At 43.5% G+C, this 16,746-nt stretch overlaps 1 protein-coding gene across 2 annotated transcripts in view; it reads right to left on the bottom strand.

The window, feature by feature from the left end:
- Positions 1 to 12,514, bottom strand: part of APCDD1 (APC down-regulated 1) — a 34,052-nt gene extending 21,538 nt beyond the window's left edge. Inside the window, exons 1-2 of one of the 2 annotated variants that reach the window (XM_032293395.1) lie at positions 12,460 to 12,514; positions 12,096 to 12,251 (exon numbers count right to left, since the gene is read on the bottom strand). In XM_032293395.1, coding sequence (XP_032149286.1) covers positions 12,096 to 12,251; positions 12,460 to 12,514 — 211 coding nt within the window. Of the gene's footprint in view, positions 1 to 12,095 lie in introns of both variants that reach the window. The other variant, XM_032293394.1, reaches the window with a different exon arrangement.
- Positions 12,515 to 16,746: the final 4,232 nt, after the last annotated feature.

The raw sequence follows: 16,746 nt of genomic DNA, 5'->3' as shown, positions 1-16,746 counted from the left end.
GTTGTAATTATCTTCATAACTGTCAACATTTCCTCAGTGTCCCTGTTAGGCAGTCAAAGAATGAAACCGAATATAATTTGCTGTCTGGTGGCTCAACGGTGTGATCCGTTTTGATGTGGCTAACTTAAAATAAATTTTAGCTAAAGTTACAAGGTATTGGGAGTTGGGGGAGATTCTGCTTTAAATATGTCACTAAACATTCAGCAAAGAAGCCATCGTCTCACTATCAAGCAAGCTATGTTCTAAAACTTGATGTGTAGTCTTTTGCAAATATGAAAATAAAATGGCATAATTATTTTAGCAAAATTTAAAATGCAAGGAAAGCAACATTATACTTCTGGATTTTAAGCTTCTAGTCCTTTTTGTTGTGAAACCCTTCAGTAAACTATTCAATTTCTATATGAAGCTGCTTTATCCTTCAATCAATAAACTCGGTGAGCGCCAAAAATAAAATAAAATAAAATAAAATAAAACTTGATGTGCAAACCTCTACACCCTGCAAGTGTTTTCCCATGAAGATAAGAAAAGCCAGGAGTGTAGTGAATATGGATAAAATCTCCCGAGCTCAGCTGCTTGGGTTTGAAATTAGATCTGCCACTTGAAGGATTGCACTGAATCCAAGACATCAAGGAGTGTTCAGATGCATCATTATTTTATTATCAGTGACAAAACACACACATTTAAACAATGACATGATGCCTTAACAAGAGTACTGAGATACCCGTGTATCATTAACAGCAGCCTCTGCTGGCTCTGACGTTTCTTTTATCTAGTCAAAGACATTTGGCAATTTCTCTTGCATTGGTGACACTGCTGCATGTGTGACAGGTGATCTGTTTGCTCTGCATATATTTCAGTAACAAAACACAAACAACGCCTCATCTTTTTTGGGCATTCTCCTTTCCAAGTGGCTGAATGATACTGTGTGAGAAAATATGGAGTTGCAGTTATTTTTCCAGCAATAAATGTTTGCTTCACTAATGTCAAATTAACACTCCACTGGTCTACTACAAGATCTGTCCGATTTTCACCATGGTTTTTTCTATTCAGTGCTGAGAGTGTAATTTATAAGTGAGTGAGGGAGGAAAACCCAAGCATACTGGCTCAAATGTATACTCTCTTGATGTTCAAAACCAGCCTATTTGCAAGGAATCTCCAGATGAGCCCCAAGGATGAATAAAAAGGAGGTGATATGGGGACAGTATGAGTATCTGTGTTCAGGTTCACACAGGCAAAGGGAATGTCACCCCTCATGGCTACTGTCTGGAGGCCAAGGAGGACTGAGACCCTCACTGACCATGAGATGTGCACCCCCTGCAGAGATCTTAAAGTATGAAAAAGATGAGTATCTTGCAATCGATGAAACACGGTATTAGTGCAGTGATCTTAAACAAATCACTTAACTCTCCAAGCCTCAGGTCACTCATCAGTGACGAAGGGATGACAACGTCACCCACTTCTTGAGGTTCGTCTCAGTTTAGCACACTGCCTTTCATTCCATGTTGATTGGTATTATTTCAAATAATAATAAGGTTCTCAGACCACTCTCAAAAACTCCCCTCTAACTAACAGAACAGTTAAAATCATGGTAAAGCCACATGGAGGAGCCAGGCTCACTCTGAGCTTTGAGGAGTACAAAGTATAAGGACACGAAGGCTCCAGGAAAAGTTAAATGATGACCCTCGATGTAAAAGAGAGACAGGCCCAAAGCGCCAGAGTCTGTGGTTGCTGATATATTATCCTCAGTTTAACAAATACCTATCAATGAGGCTGGGCACAGTAGCTCATGCCTGTAATCCCAACACTCTGGGAGGCTGAGGTGGGAGGATGGCTTGAAGCTAGGAGTTTGAGACCAGTCTGGGCAACATAACAAGACCCCATCTCTACAGGAAAATAAAAATAGCCAGGCATGGTGGTACATGCTTGTAGTCCCAGCTACTCAAGAGGTTGAGGTGGGATGATCACATGAGTCCAGGAGTTCAAGGGTGCAGTGAGCTATGATCGCGCCACTGCACTCCAGCTTAGGTGACAGAGTGAGACCCTGTCTGTAAATAAACAAATAAAACATACCTATTAACATTTATTTGCTATACTTTAGGAGCCAGAAGCATAAAGACTAATAAAGATAAGTTGTTCTGTGTGTGTGTGTGTGTTTTTTTTTTTTTTTTACTTTGAAGCTCTTAAGATCTCACTGGCCTGGATGTCAAAGAACAAGGGTCAAAATGATGAAGCAGATTCTGGGAAGGAAGTTAGGGAGTTCAAAGGCAGAGGGAAAGGGAATGGTAGTAAGCATTTGTATGGGTCATTCATAAGACTAGTCACACGGGAAAGGAGGCCTACAGTTATGTTTTTAACCAGTGGTGGAAGAAATAAAATCTAAGAACCTCTAATACACAAATCATTGGAAAGCAGGAAAAAAATGATATTAAATAGCCCAGGGTTTCTAGAGATCAATATCCATTTTGCCATTGCTCACATCTGACAATGAGCACAGCTCAGGAACCCAGCGAGGCTGGCAGTGCAGCAAGGGCACCCATGGGAGCAGCCAGATGGAGAACTCCAAGGCTGGCACCGCTCCCCAAGGTCACAGTGATTTCAGGCTCACACTCTAGGGTGATATTCTATTTCTAAGATGGAAAAATGGGTTGGTATTTATTCCATTTTTATATTTTCCCTTCAAAGTACCCAACATCTTCATTACTCTTAAGGAGCTAAATTAACTTTACTCCTAAGGAGCAAAATTAAATGGGTCAAGTGAAAGAAGTTGCTGTAAGGCAGGAGAAACTGTCTCTTAGGCCTTCCATTCACCACTGCAAGTGGTCTGCAGTATTTACTTGGCTCATCTGATGTGGCAAATGTGGATGACTTTCCTGTGAGTACTACTTCTGTTAAATGGCTGGGAATTAAAAAGTCATTTGAAGTACTAATTTCAGCTGTAGCAGAGGCCAAGCATAGAAGTTAGACCAGAAACCCCAAAGCTTCCTTCTCAAGGATCAGCTACGGTATGCCTCTGGGGACACTAGCCTTAGAATTCTGGTCAGCTGAGGAGCCCTTCTGTTCGTTGCATTGCCTGAAGTAAGCAAATTCCAAATTTGGGACTGGAAGCGAATCATTCATTCAATCAATCAGTAAGGCTCTGAAGGGCCAGGCACTGTTCTGGACATAGAAGCTACAAACATTTCTCCCCTGGGAGTCTCAGTTGGGCAAGAAACTACAGGGTTGTCAAGGACTCTACACAGAGTGAGCAGGCTTAGAATTCTTCCTTGAGGGTTCATGGAGAGGCATCTCTGCCTTGAAGATGGAACAGAAGCGGTCTAGGTAGAGAGTGCTTGAACACACTCAAGCATAGCGGGGCAGAAGTGAGAGATTCGTGTAGGAGGCTCTGGGAAAAGGGGACATAGGGGCACAGGTAGGCAGGGCCACAGTTGAGAGCACCACGTGTCTATCACGCAGAGTGGGGATTTCACTGGAAAGGTGAAGAGGGGCCAACAAAAGATTTTCTGTAATGTTGTGGTGTGGTAAGAATTTCATTTTGTAAAGATCACTTTTTTGGTTTTTTGGAGAGACATGGAGGACACACTGGAAGCAGGAAGATCAATGATGAGGCATTGCAATGCCTAATGTATTGTATGATTTATTGACTAAATAAATACCTACCTCATACATACCTCAGTCTTGTATGATTTATTGACAAAATAAATGAGAAAGATAAAAGAAGGGAACAGCTCCTAGCAAACTACAGTAATTCTTTTCTGTAATGTTGGAGAGGCATTGACTATCTTTTGCATCTTGTGGGGGGAAGAATTACCAAACAGTTATATTAAAAAGGAAGGAAGGAGGAAGAGAAGGAGGGAGGGAGCAAAGGAGATAGGAAGGAAGGAAGGAAGGAAGGGAGGAAGGGAGGGAGGGAGGGGAGAAGAGGGAGAGAGGGAGGGAAATTTAGCACTACATCTGAAAAGGAACTTTTGTAAAATACATATACTTCCTCCTTTAATACATTTTAAATTGCATAAATCAATCATCCCAGTGCTTAGCAATGCAAAGTTCAAGGACTTCACTGATAATAACAGTTCCTGTGTGAGTACGCCTATTATTTATAATAATAAATGTGCTTATTACATATAATGATAAGTTTTTAAACCCATCCACTTAATTGGGTTACTTGTGTAATTGGAAGTGTTGGTTAATCACAATATTCAGTTGTTGAAACTTCTGCCATTGTATGTCAAATGCAGTTTGACATTATGATCTTGCTTTGATGATTCAGGTTCTTAAAAGTGCCTTAAGGTCATTATTAGGAACAACCATGCCTGTAGGATGGGGCTGTGGATAGAAAGGTATTGGAATGAACATGTATCAACTCTGTGTGGTCTATGGAAAGCTTTTTTCTCTTATTTTACATATAAAACAAGTTAGAAACCATATACTATAAGTGAGAGTACACAGATAAATAATGTCAACATTTTGATTAGCTGAAGATTCTAGATGTTAATTAAGGGGACCAGGAATGGAGCTCCCATTCACTAAGACTTTGTTGCAAGAGAATCTGAAAGGATTAAACAAATAGTAAGAAAATGGCTGCGAGTTTTTGGTCTTCAAAGTGGTTTTGGGTAAGTCATCTAATCTATGCCTTCCTTTTTCCTCTATAAACTAAACATAATGATCATGATGATAATGACTAATGTTTGCATTACACTTGATAATTCACTTTATGTATATATCATCTCATTTGATCAAATGCTAGCTACTACACAGGAACAGAGGCACTCTTGATTGAGAACGTATAAAGTTAGTCCACGGTACTATCTAAGCTGGAAGCTGTCCAGAGACAGTTCCCAGTCCAGAGGAATTCTGAATAAGGTTATCCAAATGATTCCACCATAAAATGGTCTCAAACACTGGGAGTTCAATGGTATGGGCCCAGATAAAATTATTATGACAAAAGGAGTAGTTTCTTTCTAATGAATGTCAGGCAATAAAGTAGATTTTGGAAGGAATGGTTCACCTGTTAGAAACAAATTAAGTCCTGTGTGCTTTAGGACATGATTTTATAGATGACCATTTCCAGAGCACTATATGAGAGCCTGGAGCTCTGGAGGGCTTGGTGGTGTGTAAGTGTGTGCACCTGCACGTGTACACTAGTGGTTTACACCCAAGGAATCCATTACCCTACGATAGTAATCCTGCATGACTACACAATGATTATAACTACAATCATAATCACAATAGTCTAGCAGAGAATGAAAATTCCCAATGATATCGCATTTTAAAAATAGAGTTACCTAAATGAAAGGAAGCACAGGGTCGACCATTTACATGGAGGTTTATGCCCTAAATAAAAGGCCTATGTGTCAGGTTAACAGTTCACATCCCCTGAATTCACCAGATGATGCACAGAAAGCAGTCCTAGGAATAGTTTCCAAATGGAGCATACACAGTCCTTCGGCTAGAGCCATCCACAGCAGATCTCGTTCCTAAACCTATGGTGCTCTGAGCAAGCACTCCAGTCTATGCAGAAATCAAACATAGCCTTTGTAGAGAGTCGGAGAGGAAAGAGGGTGGGGTGCCTGCTGGACTTCTGCAAGTCAACATTCATTCATTCAACACATGATTGAGTGCCTACTACTATGCACTCAGATATCTCTTAGGCACAAATCATGGCCACATATACAGGAAAAAGTTAAGTAGGACAGTATACTCCATGACCAAGACCCTGATTTTTCAATAAAGTCTTGTGGGTTTTTTTTTTTTTTTTTTTTTTTTTTTTGAGATGGAGTCTTGCTGTGTCACCCAGGCTGGAGTGCAGTGGTGTGATCGCAGCTTACTGCAACCTCTGCCTTCTGGGTTCAAGCGATTTTCTTGCCTCAGCCTCCCGAGTAGCTGGGATAACAGGCATGCGCTAATTTGTTTTAGAAGAGACAGGGTTTTGCCAAGTTGGCCAGGCTGGTCTCGAACTCCTGACCTCAGGTGATCCGCCCGCCTACGCCTCCCAAAGTGCTGGGATTACAGGCGTGAGTCACCATGCCCGGCCTCAATAAAGTTTTAACAATCTAAATTATCCAGATGGATGTATTCCATAGTTTTTCACCTGCCTGTCTATATTGACAGAGAAATCAAAAGTTTCAATCTATTTTACACATAATAAAATGTAAAATTATTTGTGAAGAAAACAATAATTTTCAAGCACACTTGGGGCTAAACTAATCTTTGATCAGGTTAATCTCTATACGTGTATTCTAATGCTTAAGGGAGAAAGCCTGAACTTTAAAAAGACTAAGTATAATGTCAAAATATCAATAATGAGAGAGAGCTTAAAATGATTCTTTTCTTGTCCATTTTGCAAGTTTCCATACTTTATATAATGTGCCCTGTATACTTTAATAATCAGACCGAAAAAAGTGCTCTCAAGTTAGAATTGTTTTGATACATAAAATGTGACTGATTAGATTAAATGCAGGTAATTACTTAGCCATGAAATTGCCTGCCCAATTAAATAAGCAGTCATTACTGTTAAATGTGTGCTTTGAAGTGGGTGCTGGTAGATAAACTCCAGCACAGCTTTCCATTTTTTGAAATAAAAGCATGTATGTATTGCAGACAGAACTGAATTATACTACCACTGTGGTACTTGTGCTTACCAAGTTCTTGTTTTTATTTCCATTGTTTTGTAGTAGGCTTGCTGCTTTTGCCCATCTTGAAATCTTCATATCTAAAAGTATTCTCTCTTTACGAGTAATATAATAAAATCAAGTTTTCAAATTCCTGGTTCCATTTGACTTTAGTTGAAAATAAGTTATTTATCTGTGCCTTCTTCTAGTGTAGTCCTCAGGGTGGACACTGGGGCCGAACCAGAGGTTGCAAAGTTTGCATGTTGGATCTGCAGCTGACTAGCTACAGCCACCCTCTTTGACACAGTTGTTGGGTGTGTGTATGTGTATGCACACTTGTGGGATTCCCAGGAGGGAAAATAGTGCAATCAATCAACTGCAGCGTGTCATCCATCCAGCTCTGAAGCTCGACAGTCAATATTTCTTCTCTTTCATCCCCTAGATATTCTTCAAGAATCTTCAAGGAAGGGGAAATGTTCCCCTTCGGTCCCTGGACCTAGCAAGTGGTGGCACTTGGCACATCATAGGCCCTCATAGATGAACTTACTGACTAAATGGTTAGCTGAATGAATGAAATTGGGAAACGCTTGCAGAACAAAATACCCTTAATAATTGTAGGGCGATACTATATCCTTTCTTCAACCTTGATATGTATGTACAGACCTATCGCATGACTTTCCAGAATAATTTTATTCCCAAATTGGAGAGGACTAAGCAGTGGCCTTTATTCACAAAACCAACCCATTAGGAAGGCATATTTAGAGGATGGTAGCGGATTTTTTCCTGAAGTTTTCCCTGCAATCACTTCAACTCCAGGGGAAGAGTCTGCTGAAGACATGCCCTGCTGTGTATCTTTCAACTGATGTAGACAATCACTAACACATCATCTTCTATTTCTGGTCTGAAATGTTTTATGCCTCCCTTTGATTGATTATATTGTCATCAGTCTGTCCCTAAATAGTAGTATGTCATCACGCAGACATATCAACCATCTATATTTAGTTCTTTTCTCATTTAAGGGAAAAAAGAATGAACTTGGCTAGTATAAAAGAATAAAATTGGCTTGTCAATTTATTTAACAAGAGGAAATTTAACAGCTGTCTGAGACCCTTGCCCCTGTTGGGTACCGAGGAGTCATGCTTCTTTTCAAGATTTCATATTCTTTTCACGACTAAGGGGGGAAAGGTGCAGGAAGAACAGTGTTTTCTTGGTCACAAAAACTGTCCTTAGTCAGTTTTTCAAAGATTTCTATTTTACCTTACATAAACGTTTCCTTACATTTTGTCAGTTAAACCCTAATTTAGTAATCTGCAAAGTTTTTAAAAGTTTTGACAGAATAAGCTTTAATGAAAGGCAAGAGCTGAAAGAGGCTTCACCTCTCAGAAAAGTCAACGAATTCTACAAAAGTAAACAGCATGTGGGAAGAGAACATCTCTCCCAATGTCAGCTCCAAAAGTTAAAATCAAATGTTTCCATTAGCAAAGAGAATCGGGCACTCTGCTGTGGCATTACAGGCACGCTTATTCTGGACACCTCGTGCTAATCTGTGTTGTGGAGCTGAATGATTTCTAGAATTTGACATCTGAAACTTTTGTGGCTTTTATCTAAGCAAAGAAAACAGTGATCATGGACATCTTCCAGCTGCATACCTTCATGACATTCAATAGGCTTTATTTGGATTAAGTATTGCAATTGTTTTCAGAATTTGAAGAGGAGGGAAGTAAAACTGACATGTATACTTTTATGCCATCAAATTTTGAACTTGGGTCTCGCACCACATTTGCAGCCTTAAATAAACAACAGGCTTAAGTCTTGCCAGAACCTCATTTACTCTGCGATAGGATTTAGGGGTGATTTATAAGTGGCAATGAATTGAAATAGAAGTAGCTACAAAACTGAACAAAGACTGGATGCCAAACATGATGGTATCCACTGCAACCTCACACGGCATGCGCTTCTTACACTTCTTAACCTGGCTTGGTGGTATAACAAATAATCTCCAAATGATGTGTGAAACTAAATTTATTAAAGTTTGTCACAAGAACATTCAACGCCATAGAACAAATGCTTTTACTTATTAAGTTGACTCATAAATAGACAAATGGTATCACATGGTGAGCAAAATAAAGTGCCTAGTTATCAGAAAAAAAAATCACTAATCCATTCTGAGAAGATTTCAAGAATTGCTTTCAGATTTATAACTTCTATTTAAATATATGATAACGTTTCATCTGTTACTATAGAATTCTTAAATGCTTGCAAAATGCCGATCTGTTGAGTAGGACATACTCAGCAAACCATTCTCTTGGTTAGGTTGAGTAATACCCATTTGCTGTTAAAACTACTTCAAAGGGCTAATATCCAGAATCTACAAAGAACTTAAACAAATTTACAAGAAAAGAACAAACAACCCCATCAAAAAGTGGGCAAAGGATATGAACAGACACTGCTCAAAAGAAGATATTTATGTGGCCAACAAACATATGAGAAAAAGCTTATCATTAGAGAACTGGTCATTAGAGAAATGCAAATCAAAACTACAGTGAGATACCATCTCACACCAGTTAGAATGTCGATCATTAAAAAGTCAGGAAACAACATATACTGGGGAGGATGTGGAGAAATAGGAACGCTTTTACACTGTTGGTGGGAGCGTAAATTAGTTCAACCATTGTTGAAGACAGTGTGGCGATTCCTCAAGGATCTAGAACCAGAAATACCATTTGACCCAGCAATCCCATTACTGGGTATATACCCAAAGGATTATAAATCATTCTAATATAAAGACACATGCACATGTATGTTTATTGCAGCACTGTTCACAATAGCAAAGACTTGGAACCAACCCAAATGCCTATCAATGATAGACTTGATAAAGAAAATGTGGCACATATATGCCATGGAATACTACGCAGGCATAAAAAGGATGAGTTCATGTCCTTTGCAGGGATATGGATGAAGCTGGAAATCATCATTCTCAGCAAGCTAACACAGGAACAGAAAACCAAACAACACATATTCTCACTCATATGTGGGAGTTGAACAATGAGAACACATGGACGCAGGGAGGGGAACATTACACACAGAGCTTGTCTGGGGGTGGGGGGCTAGGGGAGGGATAGCATTAGGAGAAATACCTAATGTAGATGACAGGTTGATGAGTGCAGCAAACCAGAATGGCACGTGTATACCTATGTAACAAACCTGCATGCTCTGCACATCTATCTCAGAACTTGAAAGTATTAAAAAAAAAAAAAAAAAAAAAAAAAAACTTCAATCAAGTAGAAGTCATGGGGGAAAGGGGAAAGAAAGAATATCCCATTCTTTTTGGGTGCTTTACATTATTCTTGCTAATTATGGCAAACCGTTCTTAAATCCTGAGGATTTATAACTTGAACAGTGATTTCCTCTGTTTATTTTCTGCACCAGAGTCTGATACTCCCTGCTGGATCTAAGCAGATCTTTGAGCAACTTAATTTTAATAATTGTGCCATTGCAGATTCATTCTGAAATTGAATAACTTTTTACAGGTTTATCCATATCATCCAACTCAACTTTGCAAACCTCCTTTTTTATCTTATGTTATCTTCATATATACTATACATATACACATGTGTGCACACATGCATGTCAGCAAGCAAACGGTCTGGCTCCACTGTGCTCCCATTTTAGCTCAGACTGTCCTTCTCAGTTATTTCCTTGTTCCCCATCCCAACACCATGGGGTCTGGGGTGCCCTCCTCCCACAGATTCTGAGTTACAGAAGACTCCAGGCTCAAATTCTCAAACTCAGGAGATTTGGGGCTACTGTCCTCATCCAGGATATACTTGGGCTCTTGTTGCCTATCAGCCATTGCTACCCCATCTTGGACTGGTAGATAGGAAGTATAATTACAACCCCTACCTCTCAAAACGGGGAGAACATGTTCAGAGGTACACTAGATTACATCTCTGAGGATCACTTTTGTAGTTTAAAAGGCAATGATTTTACCCCAAAAAATGCTGTTCATGCCAAGCTTTCAAGTAATGAGTTTTTATTTTAAAATCATTTGACCATACTCTTTTTTCTTCACAGATTAATAACAATTTTTTAAGGGGGACAATTTTCCCCGTTTCATCTCTTTCTCTTTTTTCTTGTGTGTGTGGCAGCTGCTGTTTCATCTGTTCATTGGCTCTGATTTGTTTCATGTTTCAGCCAAAGATTAAAACTGCTCTATAATTCTAAGCAGATGGGCCTAGGAGTCCAACCCTATAATTATACCTTCTCTCTTTTTGCCCTCGAACTGCAAGCCTTCCATCCTGACTGTTAAAATTCTGGGATCACCGGAGCTCTCAGTACACCTTGGCAACTGGGCAGGTCTGGCCCAGCCAGACAAGTTCACAAAGCCTGTGGAGCTCTGCAAGCCACCCACCTGGGGCAGGACAAAAAGAAAACAGCATCCCGGTAGCTTGTGGGTTAACAATTCCCTTTCCTAGACTTTCAGTCCTGGCTACCATGCATTCTGAAGCCGGAGCCCGCTGCAGGTTTGGGGTGGCTGTGGTGGGCGTTGAGGAAGGAGAGCTGTGAAGTCACGCTGTTGAAATGTCAGGTGTCTGAGCATTAGGGACAGTTTGCTCAGGACACCCACATCAACACAGCATGATCTGCCATGGTCTGTCAATATTATGAGAGCGACGCGCCATAAAACCTGCTTTGTCCACCCCAAAGCAATTCTGGTGTTTTCAGTGCAATTTCTGGGAGCCCGTTGAAAGCGCCGATGTTCTCCAGCTAAAGGTTTACTAGAACCCCTGGCGGAAAGTGTCACAAGAAGCCCAGGAAATGGGGCGTCAGGTTTGGGTGCACCTTCGGAGACTGGTTGTAACAATTAAATCTTGGCTAATAGGAGTCCCCTGTTTCTTAAAATTACACCCAGAGAACGCAACAGTCCACTTGGGAGAAAACCCCACAACCCCGCCTCAATCCGGAGGCAAAGTGCAGGCAGACTGTAACAAACACTAGTCCTCAGAAGGCAGACAGATGTGTCGTCCCCAAATGATCAGTTTCTCTTTCCACTCTCCTAAAAGCTTGGACCACATCAAGAGCCTGCTGCCTTCTGACATTTTGAAAAAAGGCTCGCAGAGCCGGCAATTTCCAGGCAGTGTACAGTTGGAAATTCCAGCAGAGTGGACGAAAGTTTCCCTCGGACTGTATTCAACGGATTCTGGACAAAAAGGTGTCTGCGTGGGACAGCTTCGACCCTCCCAAAAAGAACAGTCCCGCAGCAAAGAGCTCCAGGCGCCCTGGGGGAGAGGGGTCCCGAGCCCGGGAAAGCGGACAGAGACCCCCTCTTCCAGGGCTGAGCCGGAGGGCACGGGGTTCCCCTCGGACCCGCCCCGCCGAGGGGACAGTGTAGACCGTGCAGCGATCCAGACCCGACCCCTCCGCTGGCTCCGCGGCGCGGCCTGCCCCCTCCGGCTGGGAGCGCGCGAGTGGCCCTCGGGAACTCACCGTGAAGCAGGAGGGCCGGGAACAGGTATGTGAGCAGGAGGCGGCGCGGCCAGGACATCTCCAGTCCTGCTCGGGGCCCTCTCGCTCGCCGCGCTCCGATCCGGTGTCCGGGCAGCTGAGCGCGCGCTGTGCCCTCCGCCTCCGGCCGGGTGCGGCCCGGCCAGGCCGGGGCTTCAGGCGGCTGCGGCGCGCCCCATGCCCGGCGGGCGAAGCGCGGGGTTGTGGCGCGCGCGCTCCTTGGGCGCCGTCCGGCGGCTGTGGGCGCCCCGGCCCGGTCCGCGTCCCTGCCTGCGTCCCTGCCTCTCTGCAGCCCGCCCCGGCTTCTCTGCGCCCGGTCCCGCGTCCTGCCCCGGCAGCCGCGTGCGCCGCTCCGAGCTGCAGTGGCCGCCACCACCGCCGCAGCTGCAGCGTCTCTTCATATTTCCAGAGCGCCGCCGGCGGGGCAGCGGGGCTGCGGCACGGAGGAGGGGCCGGGGAGGGGGCGGTCGGGGGAGGTGACGCCGAGCCACCGCCCCCGGGCCGTCGCCGCCGCGGGGAGCGCGGAGACTTGAAAGGGCGCGTTGGGCAACGCCTCCCCTCCTCCCCCTCCGGCCGCCCCTCCTCCCGCTTCCCTCCTCCCGCTCTCTCGCCTCCCCTTCCTCTCCCAGCTTCCTACCCCTTCCATCCTCCCCTCCTCCTCTCCTCCTTCCAGGGCCCCCTCTGCCTCTCTCTGGCTCGACGCACCCCTTTCTCTCCTCCCCGCCCCCCGTTCCCGGCGCACTTCCTCCTCGGAGGGGCTGGAAGCCCTCGGCCCCGCACCCCGCCCGCAAGGAAAGAGAATGAGCTGGTCACCCTCCCGCCTCCGCCCACGCCACTGGGGAAAGGTGTTCAAAGACAGCGCGGGCGGCAAGGCTTAGGCCTCGCGTGGGATCCGAGGGAAGCGGCCTGCTGAGCCGGGGTATGTGCCCCCGAGCAGGCACAGGAGAGGGGGAGACCAAAGAGAGAGTCCCGGAGGATTGCTGGGGGTGAGGATGCTGGAGCGCTGGGCCCCCTCGTGGGTGCGGTGCAGGTCTTCACTGCAAATCCCTATCCCGGCCCAGTGCCCGGCTCCTCTGGGGAGCACAGGGAGCCCTGTCACAGGCCTCAGCCTGCGAAGGGCATGGTGTAGGCGGCAGGAGCCCATTCACTTTTTCCTCCCCCTTCCACGAGGCAAATGACTTGTTGAAACACGGGAGGAATCTCCGAGAAACGCTCCCTGTCAGCCTAAGAACGTGCGCTAAGGCTCCTTCGCCGAGTCCTCTTCTCTCCCAGAGCAAATTTAATCACCACAATCACGCTGATTTTATTTGTGTTCCGCGGGGACTACATTGACGTTTAAGACCCAAAGACAGGAAGAGTTTCCCCTGGGGTCCTTCGTTCTTCAAGGCGGGTATAAGGCTGTAACCACCTGATTTACCTGGGAGGTCCCTCCTCTGCCAAGGGCCTGCATGAGCCCTTCCCCTCGCCCAGGAGTCTTCCCTCTCCTAAGCCAAATGTCACCTCTTCCCCACACTAGAATAACGAGCAGACAGGAGACCCAGTGGAGTCTAGAGAACATTTCTCGACTCAACTCCGCTAGTGCTTTGCATTTAAAAAAAAAACTAAAATAAATGCCTGATTTCCCAAGAGAATTCTCTGCCCCTTTGAACAATGCAATAATTCAACTCCTTATGTGTTAGGCTTTCAAAACTAGTTGGAACTTAGCAACTGTGTAATAGTAAAATAGATGAGAATACATTTGACAGTTTCCACTGTTTTTTTAACCTGGGAAATCCACGGGTGTTTTGATGTGAGTGCTGATGCTGTTTGATGTGTCTTAATTTTTATCACTGTCATTATCATCTTTCCATCGTTAATACAGAGGATCATAACACGTACCAGCTGCCCAGCTCACAAGGATGTTGTGAAGATTAACGTGCTACTGTTTGCAAAGCTTGAAGATGAAAGAATACCTGTGTGGGCAAAAAGAAGATCATGAAAACGATGCCTATGAGCGCAAGCATGATTTTGCGTTAGTCTTGCTCTGCCACGTCTTTCTGAGCCTGACTTTGTTCCTGATCATTCGCTCATCCCGGTTGCTAGGCTTGGGTAGCAGACTATGATTTGTAAGATTTGAATGTTTGCCAAGGGCCGGGCAGGTTTTCATTTTAAACCAGGAACTTGACTTCTTCACGAGTGTCGGGCAGTTGGAAATGATGTAAACAGCATACTTGGTTGGTTATGCAGAACAAAAGCCTTGTCACCAAGAACACACATGAGGCGGTGTTTAGTTTTTCAGTGTCTTTTAGTCATTTGATGCCTTTTGGTCTATGAAAGAATATTTGAATCAAGCAAATGGCATAAAAGGGTTTTAGGGAAAGTGCATTTTTGTATAAGCAAATTGATTCACAGTGATGGAAAAATGTTTAGGTTATTCATCGTGAATCAGAAGAACAGTTATGTCATGTATGTGCTTAATTTTTTTGATTTTGTTATTAAAAAAGAATAAAACCAACAGGTCACCTGTAATTTCATGTCATTTTGACAGTCAAGTTGCTTCAATTTTTGTTTTTCCAACCAGTTTTACTGGTGTGGTATAAACATAGCCAGAATGAAGTCAGCAGTTTGAAATTTGTTTTTCCAGTTTATTTTCCCCATATAGTGTCATAGATTTAAATACTGAACCCTCAATGTAACATCCTGCCAGAGTTACTACTTCCTGAAAATGTCCGACAAAGTCCAATGGTCGTGAAGATTTAGATTTGTCGGAGGATAGGGTTCATGTTCTGCATTACTTTTCATTTCTGCTGTTAATATGCCTCCTTCTGGAGAAGAATAATGATGGAAAAAGAAAGACATAAATTTGTCTTAGAGGGGTTATTTGTGGCTATATGTTTAGAGTTATAGAACTGGGAAGAAGGCATTGCTGGAGAGGTAATGAAGTGGCTGTTAAATCAGCGCAGAATTGGGACCCCTGAAACAAGCACAGGCAATTCCCCAGATCACTTGTGAGAACCCAAGCCTCAAGCAGGAGCGTGTGGAACCCAGGTCCTGGTGATAATGGGAGTGTCCTTGGCAGGGACAGCTGGACAGGATCCCCTTAAGAGCATCAACAAGTGTTTTAGAATATTCAGAGCTGTTCATAAATAACCTTGGCCGCGTTGATGAAGAAGAGGAAACTCAAAGGAACTAAGTTCCCAGTCACACAACACATCACCAGTGCACTTGGAACGCCTGTGATTTGTTCAGTCCCCAAATCACAAGGCCTCTCACATGTCTACCAGGCACTCTTTTCCCACAAACACGGTTACCCTATGAGCCTCTATAATCGCCTGTCTTTGAGTCAGAATCAGGCCTTTGCTCTTTCCTAGGAACGCTGAGTCATGAGTAAATTTCCTGGGCTGTTCTGTGCTGGGCACAGAGCTTGGGTGATTGCCTCGGCTTCATTTTCTTAGGAAGATGTCTTGATTTTTAGTGAGTACAGAGTAGTAGAAAGCTCTATTTCATTGTTGTCCTGGGAGGCATAAGGAGCAATACCCCTTAAAACTGGGGCCACAGTTTGGTTTTCTAATGCAGTCGTTGTGAAAATTGATATGAATATTGGGCCATCGTGCAAGTCATTTAGAATTTCTGAGATTCTAGGTCTTTTGGTTCTAAGAAGGGCCCGGGTATTGAAAACATGGGTTCTAGAACACGCTCAGCTATGAGTACGGTCAAATGCATTTGACTACCCTCTGCGTCCTCAGAGCCTGCAAAATGTCACCAGGAATAGACTTTTCTTGAAACTTGTCAGGTATCAGTTCCAAGGCTATGGGGTTATAGTAAATTCCCATAGACTGGAAGCATCCGAAGGCCAGGAGTGGTTGCATCATCACCATTCTCCTTTTAGCGCCTAAGTCAGTATTTCCAGTCTTTTTCCCACAGCAAGACTTTGAGAAATGATAGACGTAGAATTTCAAAAATCCTGCATGGCTTCCTCAGAAACAGAGACAATGAAATTATCCTGAGGAGTCCTTAGAAGGGGGCATATTTTGGAGTTTTTTAAACACGCTAACTAGAACAATCTCTATTTTGAAAATAAAATGCAGTTTAGATATATCTCTGAGCAACACAATCTCTGAGGTTAAGGAATTAAATGTTATATTCCATTTTATATTCCAGCATTTATCAGAGGAAACAAATAAAATGTTTGTGAGCTTAGCAAACATTCATTCATTCATACACGTTTTGACCAACTGCTGAGTATCAGCTACATACATACAACCACCTGAAAATAGGAGCAGATATGTATGAAGGGTACTTGGTTTAACTGTTCATTTACCCTCTATCACAAGTCTATTTAGGGGACTGATGAGAAAACTAGGAACATTTCTCACTGGAAGAAAATATGAGTCCCCCTCAGGAGCAGAAGACACCCAAGGACCTCGGTAGCGTTTTTGTCTGTACCTTCATGTGACAGAGATGACACTTCCTTTTAGTGCTAATTGCCTTCTGTGTCCCACTGCTTTATCTGTGCAACTAAATTATTTGGCTCTTTGAAGACAGGAAGAAAATTGGGTATTATGTGTGTGTCTCCTCCCCCAGCCCCTTCACAAGCCCTTCCATAATGGGCATTTGTTGGACTCATAAATGAGGCAGGATAAGATCAGACCAT

This window comes from Sapajus apella, unplaced genomic scaffold (assembly GCF_009761245.1).
Source record: "Sapajus apella isolate SASKATOON/1434 unplaced genomic scaffold, GSC_monkey_1.0 scaffold29, whole genome shotgun sequence".
NCBI lineage: Eukaryota > Metazoa > Chordata > Mammalia > Primates > Cebidae > Sapajus > Sapajus apella.
Note: the sequence above shows the minus strand (reverse complement) of the source record. Positions and strands in the feature narration are given on the sequence as shown.